Consider the following 24271-nt stretch of genomic DNA (forward strand, 5'->3'; position numbering starts at 1 on the left):
TTGTTTAATTGTTATTCAGGCATCCTTGGCAGTCACCTGAAACAGGTGTAGGACCCCTTTGCCCTAAATGCCAGGCAGATACTCACAGTTTGTTGAAAATATTAAGATTTTCGAGAAGATTGGTAGCTCGGGTTGTGGATTGAGGTTGTAGACTTGCTCGCTGAGCCGGTGGATTTGGTTACAGACGTTTCATCACCCTGTTAGGTAACATCGTCAGTGCGCCTCTGGTGAAGCGTTGGTATTCTGTCCTGCTTATTGCTTATATGCCTCAGTTTGTTGGGGTGTTTGGTATTACTTCTGGTTCTGTTTCTCAGTGGTTTGTACACAGGGTCTAATTCAATGTGTTTGTTGATGGCGTTCTGGTTGGAATACCAGGCCTCCAGGAATTCCCTGGTGTGTCTCTGTTTGGTTTGTGCAATTCTGGCTTGTGTTGTTCCAGTTGAATTCATGTCTCTTTTTTTGTCTGTATGTAGTGAGACCAGTGAGAATTGGTCATGTCTCTTGGTGGCTACAAGGTGCAGGGCTGGATGAACACAGCAGGCCAAGCAGCATCATAGGAGCAGAAAGGCTGACGTTTCGGGCCTAGACCCTTCATCAGAAAAGCTTTTCTGAGGAAGGGTCTAGGCCCGAAACGTCAGCCCCTCTGCTCCTATGATGTTGCTTGGCCTACTGTGTTCATCCAGCCCTGCACCTTGTTGTCTCGGATTCTCCAGCATCTGCAGTTCCTACTATCTCTTGGTGGCTAGTTGGTGTTTGTGTATCCGTATTGCCAGTTTTCTTCCGGTTTGGCCTTTGTAATGTTTTTCATAGTCCTTGCATGGTATCTCGTATATTACACTGGTTTTGCTGGTTTAAGGTATGGGATCCTTTACATTTGTCAGTAGCTGTTGTACAGTGATTGTTGGATTGTGGTCTACCCTGATACCTAGAGGTCTGAGTAGTCTTGTGGTCATCTCCGAAATGTTCTTGATGTATGGTAAGCGATGATGTTACCTAGCAGGGTGATGAAACATTTGTAACGAAAATATTAAAAAGCCAGAGTCTCCCTAAAATAAACACAAGGACTGATTTTGAAGCCCAGGTAAGTATAGTTGCCAACTGGAAAGCATATCAAAGCTACTTCTGGGCGAAAGAGCCTGAGGCTCATCTGATTACATTCAGGTACTTTTTGTAAATCTAGACACTGATAGCAAAGTCTTTTATTGCTGTTGGTTGCTCATGATCCAACAAAGAGGAGGTCAAACCTAAAGGAATCAAATATCTGCAGGACCTATCTCCTGGTCCAAACGTTGGGATGAACCTGTAGGCAAAGTATTGGTAAGACTTAAAATGGCCTCATCATTCTGATCACTGGTTTATGCTGTTCACCTTCAAGCAATAGTCCTATACCTGACTGTGGAGTAGCAATCTGGGACTTTGGTAGGAAGAATAGAGGCGTAAATTATTTTCTAAATAGGAAAAGGCTTTGGAAAACTTGGGAGTCCTAGTTCAGAAATCTCTTAAGGTTAGCATGCAGATTCAGTTGGTATTTAGGAAGGCAAACATAATGTTAGAATTCATTTCAAGATGTTTAGGATACAAGAGCAGAAATGTACTGCTGAGGCTGGATAAGACTGGTGAGACCGCATTTGGAATATTGTGAGTAGTTTTGGGTCCCATATCTCAGGAAAGATGTGCTGGCATTGGAAGGGATCTAGAGGTGGTTTGCAAGAATGATCCTGGGGTTGAAGGGTTTGTCATTGGAGGAGCAGTTAAGTCTAATTCAGAAAATGAAGCCACTTTTTGAAGAAGGGTCCCGACCCAAACCGCAACTTTCCTGCTGCTCTGACGCTGCCTTACCTGCTGTGTTTCTCCAGCTCCAGACTGTGTTATTTCTGACTCCAGCATCTGCAGTCCTTGCTGTCTCTGAGTTTTCCTCAGTGCCCTGTTCAACAAACATTAATAAGAACAAGATTTTGTCTGGGTTATTTGTCTCACACTGCTGTTTATGGGAAATTTGCTGTGTGACTTGGCTCTGTTCCATACACTGGAAAAGTAATTACTTATCAAAGCATATTTAATTGATTGATCTTGGGATATCCTGAGGCTGTAAAAGACACTATATAAATGCAAGTTCTTTCTGTCAACCTGGGTGACCTTATTTTGTGTTGATGAAAATTTGTACTTAGCAATTGGATGGGAAGCCTGGGTGTAGTGGGTGGTGTGCTCCAGTGTATTTAGATCCGAGGCCTAATTTCTGAGCATGCTGACACACCTCTGCTTGAACTTAAAGTTGTGATTCTCAAGGCTTCCGTCCCAAATCACATTTTCCCTTTGACCTAAGTGCCCAGTGCAAAACACTTCACAACACAGCACCAACTTCAAGGAATAAAGTTGCGGATATCTGGAGGCATGTTTTAGAACATTCCTCTCAACCATTTTCTTTCAAGCTTTAAGAGCACTGATCGTTCTTGAATTTTCTCAATCCTTTCATTCCAAAGATCACTCTCTTCTACATATTACCTTCATTCTCTTTTATATACTATCTTTGCAACTTGAATGTTCCTCAGTGCCCAACATACAGTGAAAGATTCTCTTTAAAACCAATAGAATTATTTTGTCATCCATCTGTGTTCGGGCACTGCATCCAGGAATGAGATATTGTCTTTGATAGGAATGTGGATTAATCTCCCTTAGTGTAATTGTATTAGAGAATAGATTCATCTGAATTATACCAAGGGTACAATTTGGTTTAATCACAAGGATGTCTAACTTTAGTTTGTGTTCCTTTGAGGTTAGAAGTTAACTTCTTGAGTCCTGAGTACAATAACAATATTTAACAGGTAGCCACAGAACAAAGCTACTTTCTTAAATTCAGAATAAAAGGTATAATCATAATTTTTTTTTATTTCTAGGATGAGGGTACTCATAGCTAGTTGGCAGTTTCCTTCCCTAAATGACATTAGTGAACCAGATGGGTTTTTCCTGACAATTGGCAATGGTTTCTTAGTTGTTATTAGATTCGTAATTCCAGATTTTTATTGTATTCAGATTCTAACATCTGCCATGGCAGGATTCAAACACACACTCCCAGATCTTTGCCTAGGTCTCCAGATTAATGATCCAGCAATAATACCAATAGGCTGTTACCTAGAGCAATGTCTATTTTGGAGTGCCATCAGAGCTTAATAGAAGCGTGGAATGTGCTGCCTCCGAAAGGGTGTGTATGCTGAAGAATTGGAATTTTGAAGATTAAGGTTTATTCTTTTTCTCTCTGTGGGGCAGGAGACTCCAGTGGAAGAGGACAACGAGGGGAAAGACTAATAATAACACTTGGGGAAGGGCTTAACAATGTTAATGCCTCACTCAGACACACCAATGCGGGGGGTTAGCTCGAAGGTTGCAAACATTTTTGCAATTTTTTTTGGGTAACTTTATATATGTACGCGACAGTCGTACACTCACACTCAGTCTGTCTTCGCTTTATGCTGAGCCCTATCTCAACATGTTGAGACAATGTTCCATTGTTAAATACATTACAAAAGAACGGGTTTGTCAGGATGCCAGAGAGCAAATGCATTATTTTCAAGGTGTGGCTGTAAAGAGAAAAATCAATGAGGAGATTTGTTCTTAACCAGGTACCAGCGAATGATTCATAAGACAAAAATAAAGTGCAGACATCAAGCTTTATTTGTATTTTCTACCCACAGTCCCACCCCTCCTCCACCTCCACAGGGTATGTTTAACATCCTTCCATGTGTTGCGTTTAGTGGGGGTGTATTTTAATTGGGTTGGGGGTGGGAGGTGTCGGAGACACTGCTGCCTTTCACCCCCCCCTCGCCCTGATTAAGTCTGCGGTTGGAAGCACAGCCAACCAAATTGGGATTCTGGGATGTTACCAAACTCTGGGTGAGTGTTATATCAGTGGCAATCATCACTGATCAGGTGCCAATTAAATAAATATCCTGGACTTTGGCTGTACAGCTGACCCTGTTAAATACTTAAATAGATCTTAATATGGCAGGCCATCCCGAAGCGGAACATCACAGGGCTCTCTTTCTCCAGTAGGCTCCTGTTGTTTCCATTTAAAACAATCCACATCACAACAACTTTCATTTATATAGCACCACTAACATTGTAACATGCCTCCAATGGGTCTTCACAATAGTGGGAGGTGGGTTGTATGATCATGCCACTGGAGTAAGTAATCCTTACTTTCTTCCCACATTGGAGGGATATGGGCCAGAAACAGGCAGGTGGGACCAGTTTAGTTTGGGATTATGGTTGGCAAGGACTGGTCAGACCAAAGATTCTGTACCCGTACTGTACGACCTTTTGATTCTATGATTAGTTCTCCACCTATTTTTATTTTTTTTCAGATCTCCAGCACTCGCAGCTCTTTGTTTATAGTAATCCAGCAGCCCAGGCTAATGCCCTGGGGCATCAGTTCAAATCCCACTACAGCAACTGGTGAATTTAAATTCAATTACCCTTAACTGAAAGCTAGTCTTAATAATGGTTCAAATGTAATTTAATTTCTTTCCTTTATGCAAGGAACTCTTACTCGGGATAGATACAACTCCAGACCCACAGCAAGCACTCTGAAACACTTTAGCAAGCCAATTGCTGTAGCAAATAAAAACTGAAAGGACCCTTCTTCACAACTTTCTCCATTTGACCTGAAACGTTAACTCTGATTTCTCTCCACAGATGCTGCCAGATCTGCTGAACTTTTCCAGCAATTTCTATTTTTGTCACTTGGTGTAGCAGTCCACTACTACTGTGGATATTTGTTTTAAAAATTAATTCATGGGATGATGGTATTTCTAGCTGGAACAGCACTTATTGCCCATACCTAACTCCCCAGAGGGCCTAAGAGGATTAGGAGATTGGTGGTCATCATTAGATTCCCAATCCTAGACTTTTACTGGTTCAAATTCCTCCACCTGCTATGGAAGGATTTGAACCCAGGTCCCCAGAACATTACCTGGGCCTATAGGCTAATTGTCTAGCAATAACACCACTAGACCACACCAGATGCCAAATGGCTTGCTGTGGTTCAAGAAGGTGGCTCACTACCATTTTTTCAAGAGTAAGTAACCAGCAATATTCATGTGAAAATATTATAACCAAATATTGACTCCAAGTTACACAAAGCAATATGAAGACAGATGATTAAGTTTGTCAAAAAGATTGGCTTTAAACGGTGTGGGGGGGCTTCTTGGTGGAGCTTCTTCCGGTGGAGTGCAGCAAGGTGCTGGGCGGAGGCATCTTGATGCAGCGTCCGGCGGAGGGAGCTCCTAACCCGGGCTCCCCCACCAAATATATCTCTCCCTATTTATTTCAAAACCCCCTTCCCCTCCCCCTTTTCTGATGAAGGGTCTAGGCCCGAAACGTCAGCCTCTCTGCTCCTATGATGCTGCTTGGCCTGCTGTGTTCATCCAGCCCTGCACCTTGTTGTCTCGGCTTTAAACAGTGTGTTTTTTAGAAAGGAAAAGTACTTTCTAGCTCGAAGTTAAGCAACACCTTGATTTTAAAATTCCATTCATTGTTTATGAACTTCTCCGTGGCTTCACCCATCCCTATTTCTGTAATATGTCCCAGCCCTGTGCCTCTCTGAACTGCTTCAAATCCAATTTCTGACCACTCCTGATTTAATTTGCTCCACTGTTGCTGGTCATACTTTTTGAAATGAATTCCCTTTGTCAACATTTCCCTGTCTCCTCCCTTGTTTAAGATGTTGCTTAAGGTGACCCATCCTCCTTATGCAGCTCAGTGTTAGATTTTGCCTGATAAGACTGCTGTGAAATGATTTGTGTTATTTTAAAGGGGCTATATTTAACTGTACATATGTGTATATTGTGCTGTGTTTAGAGCAGAAAATTCTGATGCTCTAACTATATCTTGCAGTCGCATTTTTAATGATCAGAAGAATCTATTTCCTAAAGCATCAAACATAGTCTTCTGTTCTTTGGCCAGAGACCTACAGGAGTGTTCAGCGGCTCAGAGCTCAGTCATACCAATGTGTTACACATCCCTCATGCTGACCCTCTGCCCAATACTCACCTCCCTGCTACCCTTGTTCTCGTGACCCAATAGATTTTTCTGTTCAGGCGAAGCTGAATCATTCTTATCACCCTGCATCTGTGTTATGCTCTTGATATTGACCTGCCAGAGGTCAAATTGGACCATTGAGAGGATGAGGTGAACAGCTCGCCCATTCGTTCTGAATCACCCTCCAAATGCAATGCTTCATTGATCTTCCTCACTTTACCATAATTCTACCCATTTCCTAACCTTCACACTGGCATCAGAGATGCAATATGCCATTTTAAGGAAAATTATTTCACGGGATGTAGCTATTGCTGATAAGTACAATGATTGTTGACTATCCCTGATCACCCTTGAACTGACTGGTAAGTCCATTTCAGAAGGCAGTTAACAGTCAACCATGTTGCTATGGGTGTGGAGTCACATGTAGACCAGACCAGGTAAGGATGAGAGATTTCCTCCCCTAAACGGCTTTAATAATGAACCAGATGGGCTTGTACAACAATTGAACGTTGCCATGATCTCTTCACAGAGACTAGATTTACATTCTAGATTTATTAGTTGAATTTAATTTCCATCAGCTGCCTTTTGTGGGATTCAAGCCAATGTCACCAAGATCATGGTGGCTCAGTGGTTAGCACTGCTACCTCACAGCAACAGGGTGTTGGGTTCGATTCCACCCTTGGCTAGCTGTCCGTGTGGAGTTTGCACATTCTCCCTGTGTCTATGTGTGTTTCCTCATGGTGTTCTGGTTCCCTCCCACAGTCCAGTGATGTGCAGGTTAGGTGGATTGCCATGCTAAGTTGCCCTGTCGTGTCCAAGGATGTGCAGACTAGGTGGATTAGCCTTGGGGAAATGCAGGATTATAGAGATAGGGCATGGAGTGGATCTAGGATTTCCCCATTTGAGACAACCTGAAGCATTAGAGACTTACAGCTATGATGCCCAAACAGCAGCTCTCTCCATCACCAGTGATAGATTCTTCCCCCAGAGCCATCATTTTGAAAAATAAGAAATGATGACAGTCTGCATTGTTGTTATCTTCAGTTGATAAGCTTGCACAAAGCCAAAACACTGGAATAGATTGGTGGGGCTGAATGCCTGTTTCTGTCTTATAAGACACAGGTGATAATAGAGGCAAGGCTCTGAATAAATATGGAGGGGGGAGACTGCTGTACTTTCCAAAAGGGATATATTAAGTTTTATGGATGAGTAGATCTCTTCACTAACTATAATGAGGGCAGCAGCACAGAAATTGGTCTTTGCGTGATTCATTTTGTTCCATTGTTTCCACCTTCCCCTTGTTAAGCCAATAAAGAGGGTGATCTCAATAGTGCAATGCTGCAAACCTCACAAAATGTTTCCCTAACTCAGTGACTTGTAAAGTCAAGTTTGTTAATGGTGAAACTTAGTGATACAATTCCAGTCTAACAACAAAGATATGAAAGGGTTGCTATCCTGTCCAGACTGCTGCCAAACATTCCCCTCCCTTTCAAATAAATGCACCTTTTAAACTGTGTTGGGAAAAGACAAAGCAATGGCCGGTGTAGCAATTTAAAGTGTGACAAAGATCCACAGATAGCACCTTCCAAAACCATAACCACTTCCATTTGGAAGGACAAGGGCAGCAGATACATGGGAACATCGTTAACTTGAAGTTCCCCTCCAAGCCACTCACCATCCTGACTTGGAAATATGTCGCTGTTCCTTCAACATCGCTTGTTCAAAAACTGGACTGCATGGTTCAAGAAAGCAGTTCACCATCAGCTTCTCAAAGGTAACTAGGGATGGGCAATAAATGCTTGCTCAGCCAGTGATATCCACGTTGCTATGACACCACAAATGAATAAACAAAAAAAGCTGCAAGGCTGTTCTCCTATGTTTAAAGTACAGAGTTGGGATCCAGGAGAGGGGAATTCCCCCTAGTACTTTATCTGATCTGAGAATGATGGGTTCAGTGTAATGCAAACTTTCAGCTGCATTAGTTGAGCGCAGAACTCTTCGCTGAGGCTCCATGTGCTGTACTGAGGAAGGGCTGCATGCTCAGAGTTAGTTTCTTTGGGATGAGACATCAATGCCCTCATGGATGGATGTAAAAGATTTGATGGCACTAGGTCAAAGTAAAGAAGGAGAATGATCCCCCTAAATCCTGGTCAGAAATTATGATTGTCCACCTCTTAAGCACAAATGATCTGGTCGTTCTCAAACTGCTGTTTGTGAGAGCTTGCTGCCTACAATTTGGTTGCTACAGTTCCTCACATCACAGCAGTAACTACACCCAACTGGATATAAATGGGAAATCCTGAAAGACACTATACAAATGCAAACTTTTTTTCATATCTGGCTAGGCGACTGACAATAGATTCAAAAACAAGATGAAGGACAGTTGAAATGTCTTGCTTTTGAGAGAAACAGCGAAGGGAGTGAGAAGAAAAAAAGTGAAAACACTTCTGTCACATGAGATTTCACTTAAAGGACATGGCTCAATTAACTTTAAAGAAAAACAAGTTGGATATATTGCTCTATTTAAGCACACTTTGGAACAGCTCCCAGCAAAGCTACCTAAAGCATAACAGGATATTAGGCAATGTGAGTTATAAATTAAAAAGGTGTGTTCAATTATTTAAAGATGTCTGTGCACATTCCAAACACTTTGCCCCACCTTCCAGGGCATAAGTTATAAATACAACAACTTTATTATGAGGCGGAATTATTGAAAACAGCAACGCACATTTTCTGAAGAAGGGTCTCGACCCGAAACGTCAGCTTTCCTGCTCCTCTGATGCTGCTTGGCCTGCTGTGTTCATCCAGCTCTAAACCTTGTTAACACACTTGAAATGTTCTTGGCTGGTCCTCTCTCAGGTTTTTACTTTCAGCTTTGAAAATTTGTCCTTTGCTTCATATTGCGGGAGTCAGAAGAGGCATGGTATTATGCAAAGTAGTTAACCTTACATTATAATACATAGAAAACTCGTTGTTCTCCAGATAGAATCAGCAGCCACTGAGTTGGACATCTTACTTTTGAAGTATCAAGGCCATAGACAGATTGCATTTAATCAGGAATCGATTGGGACATGTCTTGTGCAATTCATGTTGGGTGGAGTCCATTTTAACCTATCTTTCCAGGATGGAAATCCAGTTATATCTGCCAAATATTCTTCTCTGCATACTTTAAATAGAATAAACTAATTTGAGCCTTGCAATTGATCTGTCAGTTCCTGCTGGGCAGATTGTTTTACAATTACCCTCATACAATCCGGAAGAAATTCGGATAACATTCCAGGCAAGATAATAATTGCGAAAACAGTGGTGTCACATAAAACGTAATGTTGTGCTTCAGTTGGAGATCTTTTGCTCTTCCCAGCCAAAGTGCTGGCTGTACCAGTTTTCGAAGGCAAAGTATGGGCAGATAATCCTGGCAGAAATTTGCCCACCTCACTGCCACACCCACCTCGGTATGGGGCAGGTAATGAACTGGAAAGTTTTGAACTTCTATGAGCGAAATTTATTTTTCTCAACTAAGTTCGCTATGTTCTAAAACACGCTGTGCTGATCATTTCTGTTAATGTCTTCTGAAGGTAGCCTGTGTATTGTAACCTTTACAGAGCATTCTGCTGCCACATAAGAATCTACTCGAGCTCTGTTGTCTCCTGTTGGCATTTACTCATTGTCAGATTCACATTGGTAACTTCCAAAATGGAAGTATTATCTGCTAATGAAAGCCAAGCAGTCACCACCTACTGGTATAGTCTGTAAAACTCCAGCCTAGTCCTCCAGCCAATGCTAGTAATATTGATACAGTAATTTAGTGAGATAGAAGTTTGTTGTATTATGTCAGTTAGCAGTGGTGTATATTTAAGAGACTTGTATATGATATCATTATTGTATTATAGCCTGTGACCTGAGGGGTATAAAGGTCTCAGAATCCACTGCAACTGGGGCCACTTGAAACATGACATGCTGATGGAAGGGAGCTACTAGTTGTATCTGAATAGCTTAATATTAGCCCAGACGCTGAAGTGCCTCTGACTGTAATGTGTCTGTATACCAAGAGCTGGACCTTTCACTGTACAACGATCTCAAGTTCCAGTCTCTAGAGGTGTGGGTTTGAATGCCACTACCGCGAGCTTTTTAGGGAAGTGATGGCCCACTGGTATTGTCCCTGTCTCTGGACTGTTAATCCAGAGACCCAGGTAATATTCTGAGACCGTGGGTTTGAATGCCACTGTGACAGATGGTGGAATTTGAATTCAATAAAAAATCTGGAATTAAGAGTCTTGTGATGACCATGAATTTGTTGTCAAATGTCAGGAAAAACCCATCTGGTTCACTAATGTCCTTTTGGGAAGGAAACAGCCATCCTTTACCTGGTCTGGCCTACTTGTGACTCCAGACCCACAGCAATGTGGTTGACTCTTAACTGCCCTCTGGGCAATTAGGGATGGGCAATAAATACTATCCTAGTCAGCGATCCAAATGATACTAAACAATATTGGCAATTGAGAGTCACCCTGCTTGACTCCTGTAAGGATGTTTTATTAGGTTGGTTCTGCAATGGTTGCCTTCAACTATTGCTGAATTGTTAGTGTACAGGTCGCCGATAAACTGGATGAATTCTTTTGGCAACCAGGGTCGATACAAGACTTTCAGTATGTGCATATGTCCGATTAAGTCAAGTGCCTTAGCCAACTCAACAAAGACAACTGCGAGCTCCTTCCTGTTTCTCTCGGTGCCTCTGATGATGTTAGCCAGGATTATGATATTCTCATTGCATCCTGGTGTCACCGCCAACAATCCCTTCTGTGTAGGCTCTGTCTCAACGTTAGCCAAAGTAAAAACTGATCATTAACTTCAGAAAGAAAGGAGGAGAGCATGTTCCCGTGTACATCAACGGAACTGAGGTTGAGAGGGTGAAAAGCATCAAGTTCCTCGGAGTGACGATAACCGACAACCTGTCCTGGACTTCCCACATAGATGTGACAGTCAAGAAGGCACAACAACATCTCTTTTTCTTCAGGCAGCTCAGGAAATTTGGCATATCCATAAGGTCCCTCACCAACTTCTACAGATGCACCATTGAAAGCATACTGTCCGGGTGCCTAATGAGCTGGTATGACAACTGCTCTGCCCAGGACTGTAAGAAACTGCAGAAGGTGGTGTGCACAGCCCAGACCATCACAGAAGCCAACCTCCCATCCATGGACTCCATTTACATGGCTTGCTGCCCCAGAAAGTCTGCTAACATCATCAAAGACCATCATCGCACCCTGGTAATGATCTCCTACAACCTCTTCCATCAAGCAGAAGATATAGAAGCCTAAACACACACACCAGCAGGTTCAGGAACAGCTTCTTCCTGGCACTTATCAGACTGATGAATGGACTCTCTAGCCTCCAATAATGCTGATCTTGCTAATGTTGATTTTGCCTAGTGCACATCCTGTGCAATGTAACCTGTATGCCTCTGTCTAAATCTTTTTAATCTGTACATCTTTGCTTACTATGATCTGCCTGTACCGCTTGTAAACAAAGCTTTTCACTGTATTTTGGTACACATGACAATAAATCAATCATTCCGTGAATGAATAAAAAAATGTCCTGTGTGAAGCTCATGGAACATCACACATTCAGCACTTAGAGGTGTCAAAGAAACTTCAAACAGACTGGATTGTGGCATCAATGATAATAAGAGTCTGATGAACCCTGTTCAACAGTAAGTTATCCCCTAGGGCTTATGTCCCAAATGCAGTCACATTTTGTGTTTTTTCCTTTTAAAGAATATACAAGGATAGGGGTCAAAAAGCCAGTTTAAACTGTACTGGGGTAGATCGAATGCTCTCATGTGCACCAACCTGCATTCAAACACTAGTTTTCTGTCAAAGAACTATCCCCTGGTTGCTCCTGTGTTCCAGGGAAAGACCTTCTCTAACTCCAAGTGTTGCAAACCAGTTAGAAATCAGGAAATCAAAGGACACTGTCTCACCCTGAATGCTGAGATTCAACCATAGTTGACATACACAGAACTACAGAATCTCAACTAAACTGCAAAACCAAAGAATGTGAGATAGCAAGAACTGCAGATGCTGGAGTTGGAGGTAACGAAGTGTGGAGCTGGAGGAACACAGCAGACCTGGCAGCATCAGAGGAACAGGAAAGCTGACGTTTCGGGTCGGGACCCTTCTGGACCCTTTCCCTGATGTTGTCAGGCCTGCTGTCTTCCTCCAGCTCTACACTTTGTTATCAAAGAACATGAAGCCAACTGTTTACTGACCCATGTCAATAATGCCAATAATCTTCCCTGGAATAGCTACAATGTTCGACTATCTGCACTTCACAACCAATTCAGAGACTGATCCGTACCTATCTTTAAAAGACGTTTATCTTTTTGGACTCATCTCTTATTTCTAACCTGTCTTGCACGTGTGTTGTGTTTGCATTTTTTCTTGCATTAAGTAATTAATAAACTCAGTCTTTGTTACCTGAAGAAAGCCTAATTAAATTGGCTCCTTTTAAAATGTGTCTGGGAGAAAGGTAGCAGCAGGGATAGGAACCTTTTCAAATGAACCATGTTATAATCAACCAGAAAGGTGAGTGAATATAGAAGGGGAGCCTGTTCATCCCTCCTCACCCAGGAGGCTAACGTTTTGAGGTGTCCGTTCTGAAACCATTAGTAATTGGGGAATCTCAATGACCTGGTAGGGTCATAGCGGCAGTGTTTATATAAGCAGTGACAGCGCATAGGCAGTAACTGCTGGAGGCACCTCATTGACATCAGGCCACCATTGTGACATATCCCAGTCGTCCGAAGGTCACAAAGGACCAGTTGATATCAATACCAGTTTCCAGATTGGGAGCTACGTTGCAACCGTGGGAAAGCAGTCACCAGGAGGTAAGAATCAATACCTTAAATAATGAAGTGTATCCATTGGACTTTGCACAGATGAAAATAATTTCACTGACACAGTTCCTTACGTGTGTACCTCACCATTTTATTTTTCTCAATAATTTATTTCATTCCCCCTTGATTATTGTTTCACTATCTAGTCATCTTTCTCACGATTAGTCTGCTCAAGAAGACTTCCTTATCTTTCAAAACATCCTGTGGTGTATTCATTCCCAATCAACTCTCATGGCACTCCCCACATACCCACTAAGCTAACTTCCTCCCTGCATAAATCATTGAAACATGAGTTTAATTCATTCCTGTCATCATCTGACAATTACACATTTGTGCTAAAATGTAAAAAGGGGGAATTAGGCTGATCAACTTTTGTTCTTTATTCCTTTTCTTTCTGGACGTATCTCTCCCCCGATCTCTCTGTTTTTATATTATGCTGTTTTTTACAGTGACAGATTTCAAGCACTGTTGACTTCTAGCCATGATGAGAAGACAGGATGGGAAGAAGTGACTGAAAATCCATGAAATATTGATGTTGGGCGAGGGAGTACCAATCATCACCAAGGGATGAAAAGAATAAAAGCATCAATGCACTGGCCTGAAAGAGGGGCAACAGACATTTGAGAAGGATAAACCCAACAAGCAGGAGCCAGAAAGTTAATGGTTCACAATGATTCATTGACTACATTCTGCCACAGGTAACTTAGAACTCAGAAGCACTGAAGATGGAGCAATCTTTTGGAGAGAGAGAGGAGAAAGGCCAGGAAGGAGAGATGGGGAGGAGAGGGGTGGAGGGGGGGTGGAGGGGGAGTGGTGGGCAGACACAGAGAGAGAGACAGAGAGAGAGAGAGAGATTTGTTAAAAATGGAAGAAGGGATGAAGAATTCTCTTCTTGTCAGGGAGCTCCTCAGGACACACACACACACACACACTCACACAGACACACACATACACACAAACCCGCGCGCGCACACGCACGCGCACACACAGACACACACACTCGCGCACACACAGACACAGACACACACACTCACACATACACACACACACAGAAACACACACACTCACACACTTCCAGTGCTTAAATGTTGGGGACGTTGGCCTGAATGAGGGCACTGATATTGCAGCGAATATTCGCAGCAATATCGTGCCAGTGGATTTGCAGGGTTTGGTGGAAGCATTGCTGTAGTTATTCCTGCAAAGAACTGAGACCTTGCTGCACATTGTCCATGCTGCCAATGCATACAGAAGGGCAAGTCACGTTACAGCTCAGTAAGACATGAGCCTGATGCAAGGCTGAAGTCTTTGTCATTCAGCACTGTCTCTCAGATGGATAAAGGCTGCACTGGAGGGATGTTGAGTTTCATCAACAATTTAGGTCCTCACTGAGAATTGATCCACCTTGTCCAGGTGGATGCTGATAGTTAGGGGACAGTGTCGTACTGTTCTGCTGGTAGAGGACCTTGTCTTCTGGATTTTAGCCTGAGACCCGTTCTCTCATACGCTTCCATGATGATATGCAGCTCAGCTTTCGAGTGGGAACACACAAGGATTGCCTGTTTACCTCAGCTCGATGACAGACATCAAGATGGTCTTGGTTCTGGACTGGAAGCAATGCGGGTCGTGCAATTTCCACTCATCCTGTAGAGAAGCTCCCCTCCAGTGAAACGCCAGTGGATATGGGTGGGAAGTTGCTGCAAGGAACATGGAGAAGAGTTGGTGAGAGTTCAGAACCAGGGAATACAACCTAAGGACCCATGGCAAACCATTTAGGACTGATGTGAAGGTGCTGGTGGTGGACTGGAGAGGGCAAAGTCAGAAATCACACGACACCAGGTTATAGTCCAACAGGTTTATTTGAAATCACAAGCTTTTGGATTTCTGCTCCTTTGTCAGGTGGAAATGACATTTAGGGCTGATGAGGAGAAATTCCTGCACCCAGAGAGCCGTGAGCCTGTGAAATTTGCCACCACAGAAAACAGTATGATTTTAAGAAGGAGTTGGTTATTGCACATGAGGCTAAAGGGATCAAAGGATATGGGGGAAAAGCAGGAACAGACTCTTGAGTTGGATGATCAGCCATGATCATAGTGAATAGCAGAGCAGGCTTGAAGGGCCAAATGGCCTCCTCCTGCTTGTATTTTCTATGTTTCTGCACTGGCTGTCTGAGCAGCTTGTTTTCATGTGAAACTCCTGCTTTTCCACATGACCCTGCACACTGGTTCTCTTTATATAATCATCCAATGTCCTCTTGAACACCCTGGTTTAACCTGTGTCCACCACAGTTCCAGGCAGTGCATTCCCTCTACCTTAGGTTTTTCCTCACTCTGCATTTGCTTCTTTTGAGAAACACATTAGAAAGTGTTCTGGTGGTGCCTGCGATTTGTAGCCCCTGGGTCTCCAGGTTGTTTATGTAAAACGAGTCTTGGTGTTTCCAGATGGTGAAATCTCACAGGAACTGTTTGCGCTGGCTATGAAGTCAGGCCCCACACTGTAGATAATCTGTGGTCTCTACTCAATGGCCATTATCAGGTTGGCTTTGAGGTGCTGAGGGGATCGTTCTTTGCAGAGTCCTTGAGACCATCAACATTGAATGTCATGTGACAGCGCTTGTTTCTGCTGCTGAGTTAGAGCCAGGCTGCTGGAGACAGGAAACCATATGGTCTTAATTCAGCAATCAATAGTCTTCGGATTAAATTCCCCGAAGTCTTTTTTCATTGTGGATGCCGACTTCAACCAAACTGACCTCAAAGAGGGTGCTACCAAAATATCACCAATATGTCCCCCTGCCCCACCAGAGAACCGAACATCCTTGATCACTGATGCCTACCTCTCCATACCCCATCTGCACTTTGGAAAATTAGATCACAACGCTGTATTCCTCCTCCCAGCTTTCAAGCGCAAGTTGAAACATGAGGACCCAACACAGAAAGTAGTGCCATGAGTTTCTGAAGAAGGGTCCAAACCTGAAACGTTAGCTTTCCTGCTCCTCTGATGCTGCTTGGCCTGCTGTGTTCATTCAGCTCTACACCTTTTTATCTCAGACTCCAGCATCGGCAGTTCCTACTATCTCAGAGAAGCCAAGAGGCAGTACCGGACCAAATTAGAGGCCCAAACCAACCATATGGACACCCGCTGCCTGTGGCAAGGCCTATACAACATGTTGGGATACAAAATGAAGCAGACCAAGATAGTGGACAAAAACACATCCCTCCCTGATGCGCTCAATGCTTTCTATGCTCAGCTCGAGCAGAATGCCAGCGGTGCGGTGTTACCTGCCCCAACAGTCTCAGACACACCTATTCCCTCTGACACTGCTGCAGACGTCAGGTCAATCTTCCCAGGAGTCAACCCAAGGAAAGTGACGGGCCTGGATGGAGTGTCTGGCCGAGCACTCAGATCCTGTGTGGACCAACTGGCGGAGGTATTCACTGACATCTTCATCCTCTCCTTCCTGCAAGCTGAAGTCCCCACCTGCTTCAAGAAGACCACTATCTTCCCAGTACCTAAGAAACACATGCAGTGTGCCTTAATGACTACCGCCCAGTGGCTCTGACCTCAATAATCATGAAGTGCTTTGAGAGGCTGGTCATGGCCCACATCAACTCCAGCCTCAATCCCCTACAATTTGCCTATTGGCGAAACATGTCCACGGCAGACACTATTTCCCTAGCCCTACACTTATCCCTGGAACATCTCAATAACAAGGGCACCTATGTTAGTCTCCTACACATTGAATGCAGCTCCTACTCATTGACTACATCTCATCGCCTACAGCCTTCAACACCATAATCTCTACCAGCCCAATCTCAAAATTCTGAGGCCTGGGTCTTGGTACTGCCCTCTGCAACTGGATCCTCGGCTTCCTGACCCACAGACCGCAATCAATGAAAAAAGACAACTGCACCTCTTCCACGATAACCCTCAACACTGGAGCCCCCCAAGGATGCATTCTCAGCCATGTACACCCATAACTATGTAGAAAAATTCCAAACAAATGCCATCTACACGTTTGTTGATGACACCAATGTGGTAGGACGGATATCAAACAATGATGATTCAGAATACAGGAAGAAGATCGAGTGTTTGGTGTCATGGTCCAATGATAATGATCTCTCTCTCAATGTTGACAAAACAAAAGAACTGATGATTGACTTCGGGAAGAAAGGAAGAGGTCACGCCCCTATCTACATCAATGGAGCTGAGGTAGAGAGGATTGACATTGTCAATTTCCTAGGAGTGATGATAACCAACAACATGTCCTGGACCTCCCAAGCAGATGCGATGGTTAAGAAGGCACAATAATGCCTCTTCTTCGTCAATTGGTTTCAGATTTCCAGTATTTCTGGTCAAGATGGTGGCAAAGCAGGACACTCTAACCAGAATCCTCCACTTCTTCTGTTTCCTTCTTTTTTCCCATTTTGTTCTCTTTTTTCCTCCCTTTTGGTCTCTTGGTGGGTATCAGCCTGGCCTCTCAGCAGCTCGTGTTGGGTCCCGGCCTGGTCTCTCAGCAGCTCGTGTTGGGTCCTAAGCTTTTTTGTACCTAGGTAACTTGGTACCTAAGTGCCAATTGTGACGACCAATTGTGACGACATTATACACTTTTCACTGTACGTCTATACTTCTGTACTAGAGTACAAGTGACAATAAAATCCAAAATCTAAATCTAAAATTTAAAAATCTAAAATTCGGCAGGTCCATAAGGACCCTTACAACTTTTACAGATCCAGCATGAGAAACGTACTGTCCGGCTGCATAACAGCCTGGTACAGCAATTGCTCTGCCCAGGACTGCAAGAAACTACAGAAGGTGGTGGGCACAGCCCAGACCATCACGGAAGCCAACCTTCCATCCATGGACTCTATTTACATGCCGCAGAAAGGCTGCCAACATCATCAAAGATACCTCTTGCCCTGGTAGTAATGCTCTCCTACAATGTATTCCATCGGGCAGAAGATACAGAAGCTAAAATACGCGTACCAATAGGTTCAAGAGCAGCTTTTTCTCTGCCCTTATTAGATTGTTGAATAGACTCCTTAACTTCAAATAATGTTGATCTTGTTAATATTGATCTTGTTTTGAGTACACCGTGTGCAGCCATAACCTTATATGCCTGGCTCTGTACAAGCACCCCTATGATCCTGAAGTCCTTGTTTGCTATGATCTGACTGTACTGTTCGCAAAACACAGCTTTTCACTGTACTCAGGTTCCTGTGACTACAATCAATCAAATCTGTCAATCAATCCTGTCATGACAATGTTTTGCTGCAGTTAATATAAACCCCAACAGCGCTCAATAGCATTCAATATATAATATAGAAAGAGAGAAGGGAGGGATGGCAAGGGAGAGATGCATCCAAACTGGAAGAGGGAAAAAAGACTAAAGGATTGTTGCAAGTGATCTCCATTGATGGGAATTTCTTAAGATTTATTATTATGTGATGGTAATCCTGAATTAACCATAGAGAGGTAGCAGCCATGTCAACTCAGTTGATTGTTACTTTAAAATGATCTTTTATTTGGAATGTTATTGCTGCTTTGATATCCAACTAGCCTGAATGACTTAAAGGGACCTTTACTCCCTGGAGATACAATCATTTTGGATTGAATTCCCCTGTTGGGCCTCCTCTTGAGTGAATAGATGATGTACCATTAAAGTTAAGGAGTTGCCAGTTCTGGTATTGTCTTAATTGATAACCTCTCCTCATAAAACAGTTTCTTTTTCTACGTTTCAGATTCCATCAAGTGTTGAAAGACTTGGGGCCAAACAGTTCTGAATTCGTTGAAACATGTCTTTCATCAATTATGCAGTAAGTACAACCTTATATGAACTAGAAATCATATTTGTGTAATCTTTTCACAGGGCTACACCTGGGTTTACATGTCTATCCTTCTTTAGTTTCTGCACTTTTAATCTTCTTGCCTCCAGCCCGAGGTAGAAGCATGCTGGTAGAAATTAAGCTTTACAAAGCAGGTGGCATTAGGGCCTGGCCCCCATACATGGTTGAAAGATATCTGAGCTATTTCTTAGTTGCGCCTAGTGGCTGTTTAAAAGACATGTAAGGTTCCTTAACTTGTAAAGTGTGTTTCAGGGCCCCTCTGTTAAATCACAGGCAAAGCCTGAACCTCAGGGATTCTTAAGCAGCTGCTATGGCCTATATGTAGTGACCTGACTCCCATCTTTCAAGCTATTCACTTCTTGCCTCCATTGTCAGATCCTTCCCCGCCAGCCTTGCCAGGGAAACTGTCTACTGCCCACTCCCAACTGATCTCACCCTATGCAGTCATGCCCCTTCATCCCCAATTAGGCTTGCTACCCTTAGCCTGTACTCCTTACTTCACTCTGCAGACTCATTCTCCCTGCCCAGCGAGGCCTTGTCGAGAGACTCTATTGCCCCAAGTCCTGCCTAACAGACTCTCTCTACTCCCAGGGCCTTTGCCCTGCAGATTCACTCTCTGCCCTGAGCCTTGTCTGGCACTTGCTGGGGACTCAGGTTCAAATCCTGCCATGGCTGATGGTGGAATTTGAATTTGATAAATGTCTGGAATTGTGTCTAATGATGACTACAAATCCATTGTCGATTACCAAAAAAAAAAAATTTGGTTCGCTAATGTCCCTTAGGAAAGGAAACCGCTATCCTCACCCGATCTGGCCTATATGTGACTCCAGACCCACAGTAATGTCCTCTGGGCAATTAGGAATGGGCAATAAATGCTGGCTTAGCCGGCAATGTCCTCATCCCATGAATGAATAAAATAACCCCTCCCATCCCTCTGAGCTTGAAGATTCATTTTTTAATAGAATCCCTAGTGTGGAAAGAGGCCATATGGCCCAACAAGTCCCTGCTGATTCTCAGAGCATCCCACCCAGACCCACGCCCCTAATCTACACATCCTTGAACACTACGGGCAATTTAGCATGGCCAATCCACCTAGTTTGCACACCTTTTGACTGTGGGAGGAAACCGGAGCACACGGAGGAAACCCACACAGACACAGGGAGAATGTGCAAACTCCACACAGACAGTCACCTGAGGATGGAATTGAACCCGGGTCCCTGGCGCTGTGAGGCTGCAGTGCTAGCCACTGAGCCACTGTGCCACCCTGCACTCCCCCCAGACTCCCTCCGGACCCCTTACTGAAGACACTCCTTCTTACCCTACCTCGGCCTTGCCTGGCAGACTTGCTCACCCGGGCACTGCTTCTCCAATCACAGGCTGTGGCCCTTCGCTCTTGAATCCATCAGCAGCAAATCTGAGGAGAAGTGGCGTGATTAGGGGAGGAGCTCCATCAAAATGTCTCAAGCCCTTGTATGAGGAGGATTGCAGAGGTGTCTTTTTCTGATTTGATTCCTCCCTTTTCCTCCACAATTCACTTTTCCCGGCCTTTTGGCCACTTCCAGAAGGGATTTCAACTTCCATCTCTGTGTACTTTGAGCGTTGCTGGAGGGGCCTGTGTAGTTCCCCTGACTCTAACGTATCTGTTGCTCCTTTGTTGCTACTGTATGTCCCTCCTGGCACTAACCTTCCAGCTGCTGCCATCGATGAGAGATTTGCCAGTTTAAAATAAATAACGTGGCTCATGGAATGCAGAGCAAGTTATACCAATCGAACCTGAGGCCTGATCTTTATGTGTGGTTACTGGGATATGCTCTTAAAACGTTTGTCTGAAAGTGGTTCATAACAAATTGGCCACAGAGCTGAGCACATAGGGAAAAAAGGGATAGCTTCCACAAACAGCCTAAAATTATCCACAATGTTCCATGTCCTAGGCTTTTCATTGTACTGTATCATGTCGTATTTTCGTATCTTCATGAATGGCAGAACAGGCTCAAAGGGCCGAATGTCCTACTTCTGTCTCTATTTTCTATGTTTTTATGTTCTCTAGAAGTGAGTGTCCAATTCATTATTAAACACCACGATAGATTCTGAAAAATAATCTCCTTACTTCCATAAGGCAATTGTCTTGAATTCATCACCTTTAGTCATTCGCTCAGTTAAATAATGTGGTCCACTTCCTTATTAAAAAAATCACAATTTTGACTTTTCGATCAAATCTCACCTTAATCTTCTCTGTTTTAACAAACAGAGGCTTGCTTTCTCTAGCATTTCCTCATAACTGAATCCATTCATTGCTGATATTATCTCACACAGAGACTTGTGAAATGTCAACAATGATTTATGATGAGTTAAGGTGCATAAAGATTTTGTACAAACAGGTGAATGTAGACTTCAACTGCATTCAATTCTGGTCTCCCTGTTACAGGAAGGAAGTTGTGAAACTTGAAAGGGTTCAGAAAATATTTACAAGGATGTTGCTGGGATTGGAGGGTTTGATCTATGTGGACAGACTGAATAGGCTGGGGCTATTTTTTCTGGAGCATCAGAGGCTGAGGGGTGAGCCTATAGAGGTTTACAAAATCATGAGGGGTGCAGTTAAAGACAATAGACAAGGTCTTTTCACTGGGGTGGGGAAGTCAAAACTAGAAGGCATAGATTTAAGGTGAGAGGGGAAAGATTTAAAAGGGACCTAAGGGGCAACTTTTTCATGCAGAGGGTGGTGCACGTATGGAATGAGCTGCCAGAGGAAGTGGTGGAGGCTGATACAATTGCAACATTTAAAAGGCATCTGGATGGGTATATAAATGGGAAGGGTTTAGAGGGATATGGGCCAAATGCTGGCAAATGGGACTAAATTGATTTAGGATATCTGGTCGGCATGGGCCAGTTTGTACAGCTCTATGACTCTATGTATCTGTAACTGGTTAATTGTGTGTGGGAATAATGCTGATGTTGGTTGTTTAGGCTGACTGACCTGTTTCCATACTGTGTAACCTCCAAACTCCTTCATACATTTCTAAAAGAAGGGATGCACACTAACTAAATGTGGTGCCTCTCTTCCCAAATTCGATGCCGCTCGGCATGGTGCCAATGTTCCCTCCACCCACCAACTGCCAGTGTTTCTGCATCAACCAACGCCACTATCAGTGCTCCCTCCTTCTATTGTCAGTGTCCTCTCAGTGCTACCAGTAATCGCTCATAAAACACAGGAAGATGAGGAATAGGAGCAGGAGTAGGCCATTCTGCCCTTCAGTTCTGGTCTGTCATTTCATAGCAGCATGGTTGAGTTGACTGATGTCTCACTCCACTTTCCCAACTGCCGCACTCCATAGATCTAGTGCCTCTGGGTTTTGCTCCCTCCCCAAATATCTGTGCTCAGAGTGTGCCATGGGGAGCCCCAGTCCTAATACCTCTCACCTGTCCCTCCTCCCCACCCTACTGTCAATGTTTCCCCTCACCACTCACCCATCCACTCTCAAGTCTCCCTATCCAGTGTCAGTGCACACTCCATTGACTACCAATGCCCTCTCCTGCACTGAAAATACCCTCCTCTACCAACAGTGGCCCCTCGTCCCCCCACTATCAGAAACCCTCTTTGCAACAAGAAACTCTCTGAGTCTTCACTCCACACTCTAACGTTTCCAGTGCCTGCCCACGACCTGGAGTAATCCCTGACCCAGAGCTTCCTTGCTCTTGGAAGGTGCGGCTTGGGAACTGTGGAGAGCTGAGCTTGGATCTGTGTTTGTGTGGCACATCAGTGAACACCGACAAAATGATCACTCAATTGTGTACCTCACAGAAAATGTGTGCTCTGATACTGTGATAACTAAATGAACAGGATTTGGTAGTTGGGGGAAAAATTGACACTAAAATCCTTTTTACCTGAAGACGTTTCTATTCCAGGAAAGAAACCCCTACTTGAATTCGAAATATTCACACAGTACTCATCATCTATTTCACGAGTATGCATCCAATCAACATCTCTCACCAACCTACAATGTCTATGAACCTCCAATGTATGGGACTCGATCATTCAATCAGAAAAGTTTTGTTCCTGTGCCAGGTATGAACTGCTTCCTCCTGGATTAATTCCTCCCTCAGTATTTGCTCCTATAGATGGTTGTGTGCATCTCTGATAATGACAGAATGGAAAACTCTTCCCTTCTCATGGCTGGTATGGGACAGTTTTACTATACCCTGGAGATACAGTCAAATATCAGTATGCAAGCAAATCATGGACCTTGGTCTAACCTCGGCTGAAATTGTGTGGGATACTGAGAGTGTGATGCAACATTCACAGTCTCAGGGCATCCTAAATCTCTTTCCTGAATGGCGATCTCCACTTTCATCATAGGAAAGACCCCAGGCCCTTGCCATCACAATAACCATCTTGACTGGGGAGTCAATAGCTCAGTAGTATTATTGTTAGACTATTAATCCAGAAGCTCAACTAATGTTCCGGGGACCTGGGTTCAAATCATGCCATGGCAGATGGTGGAATTTGAATTCAATAAAAAAATCTGGAATTAAAGTTCTAATGATGACCATCAATCCATTGTTGATTGTCAGAAACACCCATCTGATTTATAAATGTCCTTCTGCTGTCCTTACCTGACCTGGCCTCAATGTGACTCCAGCAATGTGGTTGGCTCTTAACTGCCCTCTGGGAAATTAGGGTTGGGTAATAAAGGCTGGCCTACCCAGAAGCACGCATGTCCCATGCGTGAATAAAAAAAAAATCTCACGCTAACATGCCTATTCTGGGTCTGCTACAATGTTGGAAAGAAACACAATGCAAGCTCATTTTCTGCTTAGGCACCTTACAGCTTCTATCACTCAAAATTGAATTCCACCACTTCAGAGCCTCTGTATCCTTAATTTTTCTCAATCTTCTAATCGCATCCTCTCCTTACCACCTCCCCCCACTTCCCAAACCCTCCTCCCTACCCCCCATCCGGCAAACATGCAGACACACACACAGACCAAAAGAACTGCGAATGCTGCGAATCAGGAACAAAAACAGAAGTTGCTGGGAAAGCCCAGCAGGTCTGGCAGCATCTGTCAAGAAAAATCAGAGTTAACTGATGTTCTGAGGAAGGATCACTGGATCCGAAATGTTAACTCTGAGTTTTTCTTCACAGTTGCTGTCAGGCCTGCTGAGCTTTTCTGGCAACTTCTGTTTTTGTGCCTTACTTGTGTCTTGTTGACATTTCTTAGCAGAGCAGACCCATTCTCTCCTTCATTCACACGCTTCTTACATTTCTATCTTTCCGTCACCACTATCAGCAACACTTTTAACTTCGGCTCAGGTCACCCTCACAATTTGTTTCACTTTTTCATCTGTCCCGTCTGTCTACAGCATAGAGACACCATTTTCCAACCCCTTTCAGTTCTGAAGAAGAGTCATATTGAACTTGAAATATTGAGACAACAAGGTGCAGGGCTGGATGAACACAGCAGGCCAAGCAGCATCATAGCCTTTCTGCTCCTATGATGCTGCTTG

At 43.7% G+C, this 24271-nt stretch overlaps 1 protein-coding gene across 1 annotated transcript in view; it reads left to right on the plus strand.

Moving 5' to 3' along the window:
• The first annotated feature begins 8743 nt into the window (after positions 1 to 8743).
• LOC125484407 (transmembrane protease serine 2-like) overlaps positions 8744 to 24271 on the plus strand; it is a 98562-nt gene continuing 83034 nt past the window's right edge. The window contains exons 1-4 of the mRNA XM_048603029.1: positions 8744 to 8892; positions 13378 to 13626; positions 18664 to 18738; positions 22672 to 22831. Coding sequence (XP_048458986.1) covers positions 18718 to 18738; positions 22672 to 22831 — 181 coding nt within the window. The 5' untranslated portion in view covers positions 8744 to 8892; positions 13378 to 13626; positions 18664 to 18717. The remainder of the gene's footprint in view (positions 8893 to 13377; positions 13627 to 18663; positions 18739 to 22671; positions 22832 to 24271) is intronic.

The sequence above is a fragment of the Rhincodon typus genome, chromosome 11, assembly GCF_021869965.1.
Source record: "Rhincodon typus isolate 14 chromosome 11, sRhiTyp1.1, whole genome shotgun sequence".
Classification (NCBI taxonomy): domain Eukaryota; kingdom Metazoa; phylum Chordata; class Chondrichthyes; order Orectolobiformes; family Rhincodontidae; genus Rhincodon; species Rhincodon typus.